Genomic DNA, 15,462 nt, shown 5'->3' with positions numbered 1-15,462 from the left:
GAATGATGATTGCCTACTGGGGGAATTAAGGAAGTTTGTTGAGGATATGCCCAAAAATTTACCCCATGCTCTGAAAGCTGGGAAACAAATGAATGCATTATTTATTAAAAATTAAATTAACAAATTAAACAAAAAATCATTATTTATTAAATAAATGAATGCTATTATTAGTATTCACCTCCTGGTGATTAATTTGGAAATGGATATTGTGGTGTGTTGGTTAAAAATAAGTCAACAATACTTAATCATGATCCCATACAGTGAAAGATCATGTAAATTATTTTAGCATTGAAAGGAACACATAATGTGAACATTCCCTTCATTAATGCAGGTCACATTCCAACTATGAATTAATCAATTAACCATCAAGCATTTATTAAACTTTTGCAATGTGACAGGCACTGTGTTGGTCACTAGGGATAGAAGTATGAAAAAAATGAAATTATTTCTACTTGTAAGAAGTTAAGAATCACTGGATTTCAGAGTTGGGAAGGACTTGAGTGGCCATACCTGAAACTCATAACAGAAAAAAAACTCTTTTCTACAAAAAATACCAAACAATTACCCTTTGCTTGAAGTACTCCATTGAAGAGGAAACCATCACCTCCTTCCCTCCCTCCCTCTTTCCTTTCCTTTCCTTTCCTTTCCTTTCCTTTCCTTTCCTTTCCTTTCCTTTCCTTTCCTTTCCTTTCCTTTCCTTTCCTTTCCTTTCCTTTCCTTTCCTTTCCTTTCCTTTCCTTTCCTTTCCTTTCCTTTCCTTTCCTTCCTTCCTTCCTTCCTTCCTTCCTTCTCCCTCTCTCCCTCTTTCTCTCCCTTTACCTTTTGTCAATTCCAAGACAGAAGAGCGATAAGGGTTAGGCAACTGGGATTAAGTGTCTTGCCTGTGGTCACACTGGTAGGAAGTGTCTGAGGTCATATCTGCCACCTCCCATTCAACCTTGGACAATGCCCCCAGAGCTCCCTGGCTCTCAGAGTAGAGCTTTTTTGGACTCTCTCTAGGAACCCATCCCCACTCTTCACACCACTTTCTAGTCATTTCTAAACTAGTCCACAGAGTTCATGTTGCTATGTCTCCCATCCTCTGAGATCCTCTTTATGTCTTGTTCTCCCCCATTAGAATGTAAGCTTGTTGAGGGCAGGGACCATCTGTCGTGCATTTATGTTCCCAGCATTAGCACAATGCCTTGTTAGCAGGAAGTACTTAATGAATGCTTTACCTTTCTGTCTGTTTGTCTGTCTATTCACTTTTCTATCTGTCTATATTCACTTGTGTTCAGTCCCTCTGCTCAGACATACTTTGTATGATTATACACACAAGTATATCCCATCACGTACCCAGAATTTCATCTTTAGTCCATTTCTACCCCCGACCCAACCTTCCCATTCTCCACCCCCAAAATAATAAATGCACATATACGAAAGCTGATGGCACCATTCTTTCTTCAGAGAGTGAGAGTGGGAAATACAATTGAATTTAAGGCAGTTTAGCCAAGAAGAGGATTTAGTGTGTCTCAGAGATAGGACTTTTGATTTTGAATCCTGCTTTCTCTATTTTTTCTCTAACTAAGAGTGAATTTAATCAATTTTTTCTTCTGTAAACTGGGAATTATTATCCCTGCCCATCTCTTTGTTCACTGGGGACATGGGAGGTACTGCCAGTACAATGAGATGATTATAGAAACATTGAATAAAAAAATTAAAAATTAAAAACAGATGAATGCCAGAACTAAAAGGGAACCTAAGGTTCCCCATCTCCATATTTTACAAAAGAGAAAGCTAAGGGTCCACTAGGTAGCACAATGGAAAGAGCACCCAGTCAGGAGGAGTTGGGTTCAAATCTGGCCTCAGACACTTCCTAGCTATGCTATCCTGGGCAATTAATCCCAATTGTCTAGCCTTAGCCTTATTGATTCTAAGACAGAAGGTAAGGGTTTAAATAAAAAAGAGAGAAAACTGAGTTCTAGAGAAGAAAGTGACTTGCTCAAAGTCACAGTTTGATGGGAACAAAGCTTTTGCCAGAACCTGGTTCTTCCTCACTCCTAGGCAATGTTCTTTTCCATTGCTTTGTCATGAGCTTTTGGTGGAGAGAAAGAAGCCCAGTGTACCACAAAAATGTAAAAGCCTCATGCTTTAAACATAGATCATCATCCTCTTTCCTTCTCTTCTCCTAGAGGGAGGATTCCAATTTGAAGAAGATCCTGAAGATCAGCTATTTACCAAGTAATGGAGAACGCTGAAATCAGGACTTGAATCTAGCTCTCCTGCCTTATAATTAGAACTTCCCATTGGTAGGCACTGGTCCATCCTGGGGTAAAAGTGAACCCATAATAATAGAAGAGATAGTTTGCATTTATATAACAAGAGGCAGGATGGCATAGTGAGTGGATTAGAAAGTTGGCTTCAGAGTCCGGAAAATCTGGAACCTCCCTGTGAGGCAGACAGGTAGCATGATCTTGGAAAAATCACTTGACCCACTAATGTCTTGGGCCTAAGACCATAAGTTATGGAGCAAGTGCTGATGTCCTCATCTGGAAGTTCCCAATATCCAGGAAACTACAGGTCCTGTCCCTATGCCCTATTTATGCAGTGCCTGAAGGACTGTAAACCACTTAATATCCATTACCTCATCTGATCTTGACAACAGCCTCGTGAGCTTGTTGTTGTTCAGTCATTTTAGTCCTATCTGTCTCTTCATGGACCTATTTGGGATCTTCTTGACAAAGATACTGGAGTGGTTTGCCATTTCCTCTTCCAGCTCATTTTATAGATGAAAGTGAGGCAAACAAGGTTAAGTGACTTGCCCAGGGTCATTCAGCTAGGAAGTATCTGAGACCCTTTGCCCCTTGGACCACCTGGCTTTCTATCCACTGGGTCACCTAGCTAGTTTTGATTTTTGTATCCCAAGTCCTGACCCAAATCCCTAGCCACACTGAGGAGGATAGTAAGCAGACTGCTTGCCATTAGTTTCTCTCTCCATCACTCCCTCCAAAATGAAGAGATGTTTCCAATTTTATCTGACTTCTCTTCTTACAAATCCTGGAGGATGAATGGTTTCCTCAATTCCCCCAAAGAGGAATGTTTTCTTAGGAAGAACTGCATTCATTCAAGCAGTTAAATCCCCACACCTCTCATTTGCATTCCCCTGGCCCTGGCAACAAACTTGTAACAACCTCTCTGGAGCAAGGTAATCACTCCCCTGAATGATACTGACAATACCGATTAGTGCACATCAAACCTGGGAATTAATTGCCTGCCACAGGTTGCCTGAGTCCAGGCAACCCTCTCATGGCAGAGATAAGAAGATAAGGGTGGAGAGAGCTAAGCAAGTCTTTTTTTTTTCCTTTCTATTTTAAAAACTCCTTACCTTCTGTCTTAGAATTTATGTTAAGTATCAGTTCCAAGACAGAAGAGCAGGAAGGGCTAGGCAATGGGGGTTAAGTGACTTGCCCAGGGTCACACAGCTAGGAAGTATCTGAGGCCACATTTGAATTTAAGACTTCCTGTCTCAAAGTTTGGTTGTCAATCCACTGAGCCAACTACCTGGACTCTCAGCAAGTGCTTTAAGTAAGTGCTCAGATATAGGTCCTGAGCCAGGTCAGGTAAGAATGCTTTGGTCCTCTCTTTCCCCATTCCAACTTTTCCTCTTCTGCCCAGAGAGGTAGGAAGAAAGACAGCTGCATTTGGGGAATTGTCTTCTTGCCTCTCCAAATAAGCTCCCATTCTGGTGAACGGATCTCTGCTTCCACAGTGGAGAGAGGCAGCCACTTGGAGCCCCTTGAGTATATTCCTCTTCTACCAGTCATGTTATCCTCATATTCTGGACAGAGGCTGTTCTCTGAGATCTGGTGAGATGGCACCAAAATGCAAGTCTCCAAGCTTGGCACATGCCATCGTGCCTTCATCCAAAGGAAGAGGCTAGAGATCCATGGGGCTCTTCTTGGGTGAATGGAGGAAACAGGGGGAGACACTGTGAGTTAACATTCGTGCCCCAGTCTCATACCCTTAGTGGATGTATTCCTACTACTGGAGCCTAACAGAAAGTGAGGCTGAGATCTTGAGAGATAAGTTACCCTTACTGGAGAGGGCAGGTAAAGATTGGTTACCTGGGACTGTGAAGGAAAGCATATGGCGAGGCTCAGGGGGTGGTAAGGATGTAGCCGAGCCATTGGGAGATGGGGCTTGCCTCCTATAGGATAAGGGGATTTAGAGGTAGAAGGGACTTTAGAGGTCTAACTCCCTAATTTTACAGATGATGCACCTGAATCGCAGAGGGGAAATCACTTGATCCATGTCACATAGCTAGATGGTAGCAGATCCAGAATTCGAACCCAGATTGTCCATCTCTAAATTCCTTGTTACCCTGAATTTACTCCTCAGACATACCTTTAGCCAAAAAACAACATGGCCAAGAATTGGTTGGAAAGAGGAGATCTGAGAGGTCTCATACTGGAAAAAATTTCCTACTGATAGTAAGAACTCTATTGGAATGTGAACCCCCTTGGCATGGGAGGATCCTTCTCCTCCCTACCTAAGACTACTTTAGGACAGAAACCTTTTGCTAAACAATGGAAAGGGCTTTGACCTATGCTTAAGCATAGAACAGGAAGTTCTTTGAGTCATGATTGATTTTAGAATTGATACAATAGAGATACTTGGAATGACAGAACCAGGTCTTGAAACTACAATCTCCACCCTACTCAGAATAAAAGGATTTAGGAAGGGCTGCAGCAAGGATCAAGATTTAATTATTTGAGAATATGACCTTCAACAGACATGTGCAAAGGGGCAGACCTCTGGGAGGTCCTGGGTTAAGCTAGAGCCAACATTGGCACAGGGAAGACATGGACAGTGATTGGTAGATGTGAGAACTGAGGGGAGGGAACTTAGATGGTTTCCTTAAAGATAGCTGGGTCTGAGGACTAGAGGAGTTCGAGAGGTTTTGCTCTGAGAGATTGTGCTCTGAGAAGTTTTGCTCTGAAGGAGGCTGGAGGTGGAGGCCGCTGAGACTGTTTCTCCATTTTGGTCACGTGAGTGATAGGGACTGATCTCTTTTCTTTGCCTCAGCTATCTAAGGGCTTGGGCCTTTTGGCCCAGCCTAAACAGAGGGGGTATTTAAGCCCTATTCCCTTCTCTCCCCTTTCTCTCTCTCTCTCTCTCTCTCTCTCTCTCTCTCTCTCTCTCTCTCTCTCTATCTCTCTCTCTCTCTCTCTATCTCTCTCTCTCTCTCTCTCTCTCTCTCTCTCTCTCTCTCATACCTTTCTTCCTCCAGTTTGTAATTAAACTCCATAAAAGGTTGACTGCTGACTTGAGTTTTCATTTAGGAATTACATAGCTGAATTCCTTGGCAACCTTAAATTAATATATATCAGTCTTTTAAAGTGATTTCCTTGTCACAGAGGGTACAAGGATGGGGCTTACCTGTATTCTAGAGAGAATTTAGTTAACTCTCGGTTGTTGTGCAGCCACTTGAACTCCAGGGGCCAGCTGCCCTCTGCCATGCACGTAAGCACCAGGCGGTTTCCTTCCAAATGCACTTGAGTCCGGACAGGCTCCGTCTTGAAATATGGGGAGACATCATCTGCAAAGCACAAAAGAGACAAAAGTTGGCTAAAAGTGTCTCCTTTTAAAATAAAAAAAAAATGTTGTTATGCAAAACACACTTCCATATTGGTCACTGTTGTAAGAGCACACTCATATATAATCCAAATCCCCAAATCAAACCATAAATACACTGATGTGAAAAAGAGTATGCTTTGATCCCCAACTGTCCAACTGCAACAGTTCTCTCTCTGGAGGTGCACAGCATAAAGGGTCTCCTTTCTACCAGAGAATAACACAACTCCTTTATTCTAACAGGTAAGGTTTAAAGTTCAGAAACCACTTTACAGATGAGAGAATGGAAGCCCAGAAAGGAACATAGGATCATAGAGTCACAGATTAAAGCTGAAAAGGACCTCTAAGACCATAGAGTCTAAACCCATCACTTAAAATTTTCAAATTTTATTTTTATTCTGAACTTTATAAACACCAAATAAAATGGTCATCTTCATCTACATAGTTGAAAAGAAAATCAGGATTGTATATGAAACTTCTCTCTATCATATATAGCTTGCTTTTTTAAAAAAAGTGTATGATAACTTCAGGCTAGACCTGGACAAAAATGAGAAAAGTTGCGAAGGAGTGGAAGGGGGTGTAATAAAAGATTTGGAGATATAAGATATGGCCAATGCTAAGCCTAGATTTTAGGGAACTGCTGTCTGGGATTGGGGTTGGAGGGTCCACAGCAAATGATGGATGCTTTTGGTTTTTCCCTCCCTTTTTTTAACTGAATAAATGTGTATTTTTAAGGCAAAAAAACATGAATCTGTGTAACTGAGGAAAATCAAGTTCTCTCTTTTAAATTCAAATTTCTCATCTGCAATGTGTAATAGTTGAATAAGATGATTTCTAAAGTCCTTTCCATCTCTATTTTATCATCTTTGATCTATGGGCTACAATTTGCTGAGGAAATTCCCTTATTAGTGAGATCATGGATACATTAGAGTATCAAAATATATTATATATATGTATGTGCATATATATTTACAATATGTGCTTAGGGCGTGTTGGAGCACAAAAGACAACACGGCCATCCAATGCAGCTGAGGAAGTTTCCAGGTGTAATGACTTTTCATGCCACTGGACCCAGGCTTCCAATGCCGAGAGAGTGGGACTGTCTCTGTGCATCGACTCTTCCACTTAAATCTCTTTCACGCACAAGTGTTTTTGTGCAATAAACACCCAAAGACAATCGTCATTCTCGGTTACCGAGAGACTACTACTATAGCTTTCAAAGTTGTCCTGCTTTTTTGTGCTTCTTTTTGACCTTCTTTCAGTTTTCTTTTCCACATTAAAAAGAAAAAAAGATGTACCATGGACATGACCTTCTTTCTTTCCCTTCCCTTCCCTTCCCTTCCCTTCCCTTCCCTTCCCTTCCCTTCCCTTCCCTTCCCTTCCCTTCCCTTCCCTTCCCTTCCCTTCCCTTCCCTTCCCTTCCCTTTCCTTTCCTTTCTTTTCCTTTCCTTTCCTTTCCATTTTTTCAGACTCTTACCCTCTGTCTTGGAATTGATACTAAGAATTAGTATCTTCTTCTAAGGCAGAAGAATGATAACATCTCAGCAAATGGGTTTAAGTGATTTGCCCAAGGTCACACAACCCAGAACCTCCTTTCTCCAAGTCTGGTTCTGTATCCAATGTTGTTTAGCTGCCCCATTGTTTAGTCATTTCTATTGTACTTGACTCTTCGTGACCCCCATTTGGGGTTTTCTTGGCAGAAATACTTGGAGTGGTTTGTCATTTCCTTCTCTAGCTCCTTTTACAGATGAGGGAACTGAGGCCAACAGGGTTAAGTGACTTGCCTAAGGTCACACAGCTAGGAAGTGTCTGAGGTAAGACTTGAACTCTGGTCTTCCTGATTCCAGATCCAGCACCCTATTCACGGTGCTACCTAGCTGCTTCTTTTCCTTTCTCTATCCTGCCCCTATAAGTTCTAGCCTTTTCATCTCCCACTCCCACCATAAAACAAAGTCTCTGGAACAAATATGCCTAGTGTCAAGCAAAACAAATTCCTTCATTGTAACACGTTCATGTTATAGATGAAAAAACTGAGATCAAGAAATAGTGATGCCTGGAGATCTACGGCTAGAAGGAATCAGGCCAACTCTGTCATTTTATAGAGGAGGAAACTGAGGTTTACAAAGGTAAGTAACATGCCCAAGATCACACAGGCAGGAAGTAGAACCAAGACTCAAACTTAGGTCCTCTGACTCTAATTCTAACATTTTTGTTCACTGAACCACATTTTCCTCTCAGCTCAATGGATCCAATCCACTGAGAATTCAACTTTTCAAAATATAGGCAACTAAGGATATTGAATAAAGAGGAGCTCAAGACTTTATGAGACAACTAACTCACTCTTTTCAACTCGAAATAGCTCATTATAAGTTAGACGGTTTTAGACCTCCTAGGTTTTCTCTCCTTGAGATCAAAGAGCCTTGATCCACTGAATTGTATGAAAATTGCACACTCAATAGACCCCTTCCCAGGAATGTTGACACCTTTGGTCTTTTCTGCCACAGTTCCTTTTTTGAAGGTCTCAGATTGTCCATTTTAGTCTTTATCCTTCTTTGTTTCCCACCTTGCCCCATCCCATTTTTGGGGAGGCCTGGGACCCCCCACCTGGGGTTTATCATATAAATTTTTAGCAGGGAGATGATTCTGATCTCCATTGTTCTTGCAGATCTAAGCCACTGCTGTAGCTAAAAGCAAAGTCATTGCAACCCCTCTGACATGATTGAGTTAGCCCCTGCAGAGCACATGCTCTTCACCACTGGAGATAATGCAATTCTGGCCCCGAATCTGTCTTCCTCTCTCCTGACATTCTTCAAGGGATGGCAGACAGTGTGACTTGTTAGGCTAACAACATTAGTTTGCAAATGAAGCAATGGGGCCCTAAGCTTGGTAGTTCTCCTTCTCTTTTTTTCTTGGTCAGTGAGAGAGAGGAAAAGTCTTAACAAAAGGTGAGGAAGAGGGAATGTGAAGCAAAGGAAGGCATGGGAGAGGTAGACCTGGGTAGTCACTGCACTGCCTATCCCCAATGGTGGTGATGGTGAGAGAACTTCCCTGCACTTCACAGAGGAGATGAGTGATGGGTAGAAAAGTGAAACTGAAAGAATCCACTGAGGACAAGCTGGGGGAAAGGATCTGCTCTTCGGTTGTTAGGTTTTTGTCTTTGTTTCTTCCTTTGTTTTTTTGTTTCTTCCTTTGTTTCTTTTTCTTTCTTTCTTTCTTTCTTTCTTTCTTTCTTTCTTTCTTTCTTTCTTTCTTTCTTTCTTTCTTTCTTTCTTTCTTTCTTTCTTTCTTTCTTTCTTTCTTTCTTTCTTTCTTTCTTTCTTTCTTTCTTTCTTTCTTTCTTTCTTTCTTTCTTTCTTTCTTTCTTTCTTTCCTCCCATCTTAGAATCAATACTATATTGGTTCTAAGATAGGAGAGTGGTAAGGGTTAGGCAGTGGGGGTTAAGTGACTTGACCAAAGTGACATAGCTAAGAAATGTCTAACACCAAATTTGAACACAGGACTTCCCTTCTCTGGGCCTGGTTCTCAATCCACTGAGACACCTAACTGCCCCTCAAGGAAACATTCCCAAGCAGGAATCAAGTCAACAAACTTTATTAACAACTTTATTAAGCAAACACATTTATTAATTTATTAACAAATTATTAAGCATCTACTAAATAGATGGTACGGTGCACAAAGTAACCAATTTTAGAATCAAGATGAGTCATCTTCCTGAGTTCAAATATGACCTCAGATGCTTGTTAGCTGTGTGACTCTGAGCAAGTCACTTAATCCTGTATGCCTCAGTATCTTTACAAAGAAAATCCCAAATGGGACCACAAAAAAGTCAGCTTTGACTGAAAAAAAAAATGACTGAAACCATATGTTAAGTGCTAAAGATACAAAAAATGAAACAAAATAATCCTGGCCCTCATGGAACTTATAAATAATTAGAAAAATAGACGAAGTTGGAAGGAACCTAAGAATGATTTAGAAAGATCTAGTTAAATTGCTCTCCAAATTCTGAATCTTGCATCCCAAAGAAGCAGGCCATGTACCCTATGCTTGGATGCCTTCAGTTATAGGGAATTCATTACCCTTATCTGGAGGCAGCCCTCATTGCATTTAGGGGCAACTGTGACTATTAACAAGATGTTTCCTGAGGCTGAGTTGAGGTCTGCCTTCCTGCAAAGTCCATCCACTAGTTCTTGTTCTGTGTTCTTGAGAGAACCAAGGTCTTGCAATAGTACGAGTTGTCTTGAATATATATATATATATATATATATATATATATATATATATATATATACACACACACACATATCTATGCACATATGTACATATACTTATTTATACATAACTTGTATATACATGTATATACACACCTATAAATGTATATACACTCACAATATATTTATATATACACATACATATATGCACATATATATAATATATACACATATGCATATATGCATCTAAACCAGTGGTTCTCAACCTCTCAATTTATAGCAATGAGAATACATAATGCATATCAGGTATTTACATTCTGAATCATAACTGTAGCAAAATTACAGTTTAAAAGTAGCCACCAAAATAATTTTTTGGTTTGGGGTCACCGCAACATGAGGAACTGTATTGGAAGGTCACGGCATTAGAAAGGTTGAGAACCACTGATCTAAACCATCACTTGTATACACACATGTATGAATTGACTAATATTTTATTTTTAACTAAATTATATGAAAAAACAATTTTTTATCCTTCATTTTCTCTAAGTTTGAGCCAAATTCTCCCTCTCTCCCCTCCCCACTGTCGTAGACAGCAAGCAATCTGATATAGATTTTACACGTGTAATAGTGTAAAATATGTTTTCATTTTAGTCCTTTTATGAAAGAGAACTCGAATGAACAAAAGAAAACTGAAGAAATAAAGTGAAATATGGTGCATCTTGGTCTGCATTGAATATATAATTTATTTATTTAAACCCCTTACCTTCTTTCTTAGAAGCCATGCTTAGTAGTGGTTCCAAGGCAGAAGAATAGTAAGGGCTGGGGCAATGGGGGTCAAGGGACTTGCCCAGGGCTCCACAGAAAGGTAGTATCTGAGGCCACATTCGAACAAGGACCTCCCTTCTCTAAGCCTGGCTCCCAATCCACTGAGCCACCCTGCCACTCCTGTTGTCCAGAATATTAAAGGGGATTCCACAGCTGCCCACGATGGGGCCACCCCCCATTGGTCAGTGAGCTCTGGAGTTCTGGGACTCTCCAGTGCAGAAGGAGTCGCCTTCTTGGAATGGGGGAAAGAGCTCAGGAGAAGCCTAAGAAGGAAGGTGAGTCTCAAGGTTGGGAAGGAATAGATGGATCCGGAATCCATGCCAGGCCCATATGCCAGCTGTGGCTGGCCAGCTGTTCAAGGGAACAGGAAGGAACATGGCAGCTACTTTGGGAGAGGGCTAGTGGGGGCGGGGGGTGCTGGGGGTCCCGGGAAATTCTCCCCAGGTTCTCTTCCACCTTCTCCTCTCGCTCACTGCCCGTCGCGTCACTCCAGAAGCTCCCCAGTCTAGTCTGTTCCGGGAAGAACTGCCCTCTCAGCATCTCTCCTGCTCTGTTCTAGGGGAGCGGGAGGAGGGAGGAGGCGGCGATGGGCATCCGTTTACTAAGGAAAATGATAGATTGAGGCAAACTCCGCTTTCAGCTGAACAAATGGGAGCTTTTCCTACTTCAAAGGCACATTCATATTCCCTGGCAGCTTTCAAGAACCCTTTGAATCCGTTTTTAAAAACCCTCCTTTTATTCCTGTCATCACTTGTTTGTTTTAAAACAATAACATTCTCAGCCCCTAAAGTGATTAAATCCCCTGGATATGGGGAATGACTCCACGCCAGGAGCCGGCAGGGGGAGGGACGCACACGCAGACAGACGCACACAGACGGTTCCCCTCCCCCTCTTCCCAGTGCGTCCACGTGCACCGTCGCATGCACACACACACACACACACACACACACACACACACACACACACACACACACACACACACACACACACACACACACACACACACACACACACACACACACACACACACACACACACACACACACACACACACACACACACACACACACACACACACACACACACACACACACACACACACACACGAAACCCACCAACACTATTAGCCTCTGTAAACTTGCCTGCTGGGCAATTTGCTCCCAGGTAAACACTGATATTTTATTTATCTGGCATGTGGGGAGCAGGCAGAAAGCTGAAGTTGTCTATATCTGTATCTCAGACTCACATTGTCCAAGCCAAGGATGAGGAGGAAGTGGTTTGTTCTCAGGTGTCTACACTTCCCGGTCCGTGTCCCTCCCCTCAGTGAAGTTGGGTCATACTAGAATTGGTCAAAATAATCTCTCTTTTGGGGGCCAAGGGGGAAAAAAGTTCAGCTTAGGGTTGAGAACTACCATTTATTATTTTATTTTATTTATTTTTAAAACCCTTATGTTCTGCCTTGGAATGATTACTGTGTTCCAAGGCTGAAGGGCAGTGAGGTAATAGGAGTTAAGTGACTTGCCCAGGGGCACACAGCTAGGAAGTATCTGAGGCCATATTCAAACACAGGACCTCCCTAGGCCTGGCTCTCAATCCACTGAGCCATCCAGCTGCCCCCATAACCATTTATTTTTCCAGGATACTCTGGTTGAATTCAGAAACACACAGGATATAAATATGAAGAAGGAAGGAAACAAGTATTTACTAAGAACCCTACTATGTGCCTGGGCATTGCACTAAACCTTTTGCCAATCTCATTTGATAGTCAGAATAAATAACCTTGGGAGGTGGGTGATAAACCCCACTGTACAGTTGAGGAAACTGAGGCAGACAACAGTTAACACAGCTGGTGTGAGACCACATTTGAATTCAGGTCATCCTGACTCTAGGACTAGAGCTCTATTCACTGTACCAACTAGTTTGCCTCTATGCCACTCTGCTGGAGGAGGGATGGGGTGAGAGTTTTTCCTGACCCAATGGGGTTTTCTTGGCAAAGACAATGGAGTGGTTTGCCATTTTCTTCTCCAGTGGATCAAAGCAAACAGAGGTTAAGTGACTTGCCTAGGGGCACATAACTAATAAAGTCTCTGAATCCAAATTTGAACTCAGGTCTTTCTGACTCCAAGTCCAGTGCTCTATCCACCAAGTCATCTAGTTGCTTCTGGGGTGGAAGTACAGAACAGCAAAGTTGTGTAGGGATGGTAATGAGGGATCTGGAGGGAATTTCTATGTTCCGTCAAACCCCAGCGGACTAGAGTGCAGCTAGGTGAGAGTCTGGGCACTTCCTTAGAAGCTTATCACTTGTTGCCTGTAGGTGTAGAATTCTTTAGCTATAGCAGAATTCTGAAAATTATCTTTTAAATTAGAAAGGGGTTATAATGTGTGTGTGTCCATATTCCCATGCCATTGTAATCAGAGATTTGATTAAAATCAGTGAAGATTTATTAAATTGATACTATGGCTGGGTGTTGGGACTAGATAGATAAATGAAACAGTCCTTGCCCTGGAGTGGATTATATTTTACTGGGAATATATAAAATGCACATAGATTAATAATATATGCACAGTGATTTAAGATATAAGAACAGTAAGGATGGGGAGGGAGAAAAACAGGAGCCTTAATCCCTTAAAGTAGAGTTCTTTGGACCTTAATCTTATTTTTTTTTAAACCCTTACCTTCCTTCTTTGAATCAATACTAGGTATTGGTTCTAAGGCAGAAGAACTTTAAGGTCTAGGCAATGGGGATTAAGTGACTTGCCCAGGGTCACACAGCTAAGTGTCTGAGGTCACATTTGAACCCAGGACCTTCTGTCTCTAAATCCCACTAAGTCATGTAGCTACCCTCAAACCTTATTATTTATAAAATCAGGAGTCAAACTCAATCACCTCTAATGTCTATCTTCCAGGTTAAATCTGTGATACTAATACTGTACATTTGGATACAAGAATGGATTATATTGAAAATAAAAATCAAGTATGTAAAACTGTCCTTGATTTTATGGTTAATGGTTCTGATTCTGTGAAGTAGGACTTAGATTGGGCCACTTTCAAAAAGAGAGATTGTCATATTGCTTTCCTGGTGTTTAAGAATAGGGAACAGAGTCTTTGATATGGGGGGTTGTGAGTTCATTTTTCTTGGAGGAAGAGAGAAAGAAGGTATGATTTTTGGAAGGTCTTTCCCATTTTGAGTTTTTCTCTCCCCCCCTCCCCCCCCATACTCTGTTAATATGAATGCTTCTAGAGTGAGGATAGCTTAGGGAATCCTGATATAAAGCTCTTTGAATGATGCTCTCTCAAATTCCCTAACTTCTCAATTTCTCAGTCTCCTCAACTCCAATGACCTACTTACTCTTGTACTTCCCCTCAGCTACATAGAGGAATGGTCATACCCTTGATCTTTCCATCATCCTCAGAGGCTTCATTGCAATGATCAAAAGTTCCAATATCATCCCCATTCCCTCTCCTAAATCTACTCATTGCCCTCACCATGATCTCCAATTCCTTCATACTTCAGTATTCTCCCATATTTAACCTTTCCTTCCTTCCTTCCTTCCTTCCTTCCTTCCTTCCTTCCTTCCTTCCTTCCTTCCTTCCTTCCTTCCTTCCTTCCTTCCTTCCTTCCTTCCTTCCTTCCTTCCTTCCTTCCTTCCTCTCTCTCCCTCTGCCTGTCTATCTTTCTTCAAATACTGTGTGTTGGTTCTAAGGCAGAAAAGTAGTTCTACTCTAAGAAGGTTAGGCAATAAAGGTTAAGTGATTTCCCCAGGGTCACAGAGCTAGGAAGCATCTGAGGACACACTTGAGTCCAGGGCCTCCTATCTCTAGGCCTGGCACTTAATCCTATCTACTTGCCCCTGCTTTCCATTCTTTCTAACCCACCTTATAGTTAACTAGTTCAACTCTATACAGTCCTCTGCTCTTGAATCTTTTCTTCTGATGTGCTAAGATGCTCATACTTTGCCAAACCCTAACTCTGGATTATCCTCACCATCTGCCTTCTCTGCTTCTAATCACAAATTGCTAAACAGAGGTGCAAGAAATCATATGATCAAGGTAAGGAGTGTACAACAAATTTATTTTATCTAATCTCACCAAGATAAAATAATCCTTTTATAGTTCCCTAATTGATTGTCTATCCCACTAGACATAGGATTGTTCCAAATTTTCTCTCCTCTCCTCAAGCCTTTTCTGCCTCATCTCTGCTTCTAGGTTGACTACCTCTCCTCATATTTTCTACCTAACTTGTTTTTCTTGTCTTAAAAAACTTGTAATTTATTTTTTACAATTATCTAGATTTTTTTTTAACTTACAAATTCTCTTCCTCCTTCCAGTCCCTACCCATCTATTGAAAAGGTAAACAGAATATCAGTTATGCAGGTGAAATCATGCAAAACATGTTTCCATATTAGTATGTTGTGAAAAAGAAAAAAGAAAAAGGATTATACTTTAATTTGCATCGAGTAGCTCAGTTCTCTTTCTGGAAGTGGATAGTATTTTTTAAAAAATCATGAGTCTTTCAGATTTATCTTGGATCTTTGTAGTGATATACAGACTTGCCAAGTTTTTCATAGTTGATCATTACAATATTGGTATTACTGTAAAAAATATTCTTGTGGTTCTGCTCACTTCACTCTTCATTAATTCATATATGTCTTTTCAAGTTTTTCTGAAACCATCACCCTCAGCATTTCTTAGAGCACAAGAATATTCTGTCACAATTATATACCATAACTTGTTTGGCCATTCCCCAATTTATGGACCTCTCTTAATTTGTATATGTAAGTCCTTTTCCTTTTCCTTTGATCTCTTTGGGATAC

General features: G+C 41.2%; 1 protein-coding gene across 2 annotated transcripts in view; it reads right to left on the bottom strand.

The window, feature by feature from the left end:
• Window positions 1-15,462, bottom strand: part of SDK2 (sidekick cell adhesion molecule 2) — a 491,418-nt gene that overhangs the window by 256,123 nt on the left and 219,833 nt on the right. For both annotated transcript variants that reach the window (XM_056817207.1, XM_056817208.1), the window contains exon 2: window positions 5,419-5,578. In XM_056817207.1, the coding sequence (XP_056673185.1) occupies window positions 5,419-5,578 (160 nt within the window). The remainder of the gene's footprint in view (window positions 1-5,418; window positions 5,579-15,462) is intronic.

This window comes from Monodelphis domestica, chromosome 2 (genome assembly GCF_027887165.1).
Source record: "Monodelphis domestica isolate mMonDom1 chromosome 2, mMonDom1.pri, whole genome shotgun sequence".
Lineage (NCBI taxonomy): Eukaryota > Metazoa > Chordata > Mammalia > Didelphimorphia > Didelphidae > Monodelphis > Monodelphis domestica.
Note: the sequence above shows the minus strand (reverse complement) of the source record. Positions and strands in the feature narration are given on the sequence as shown.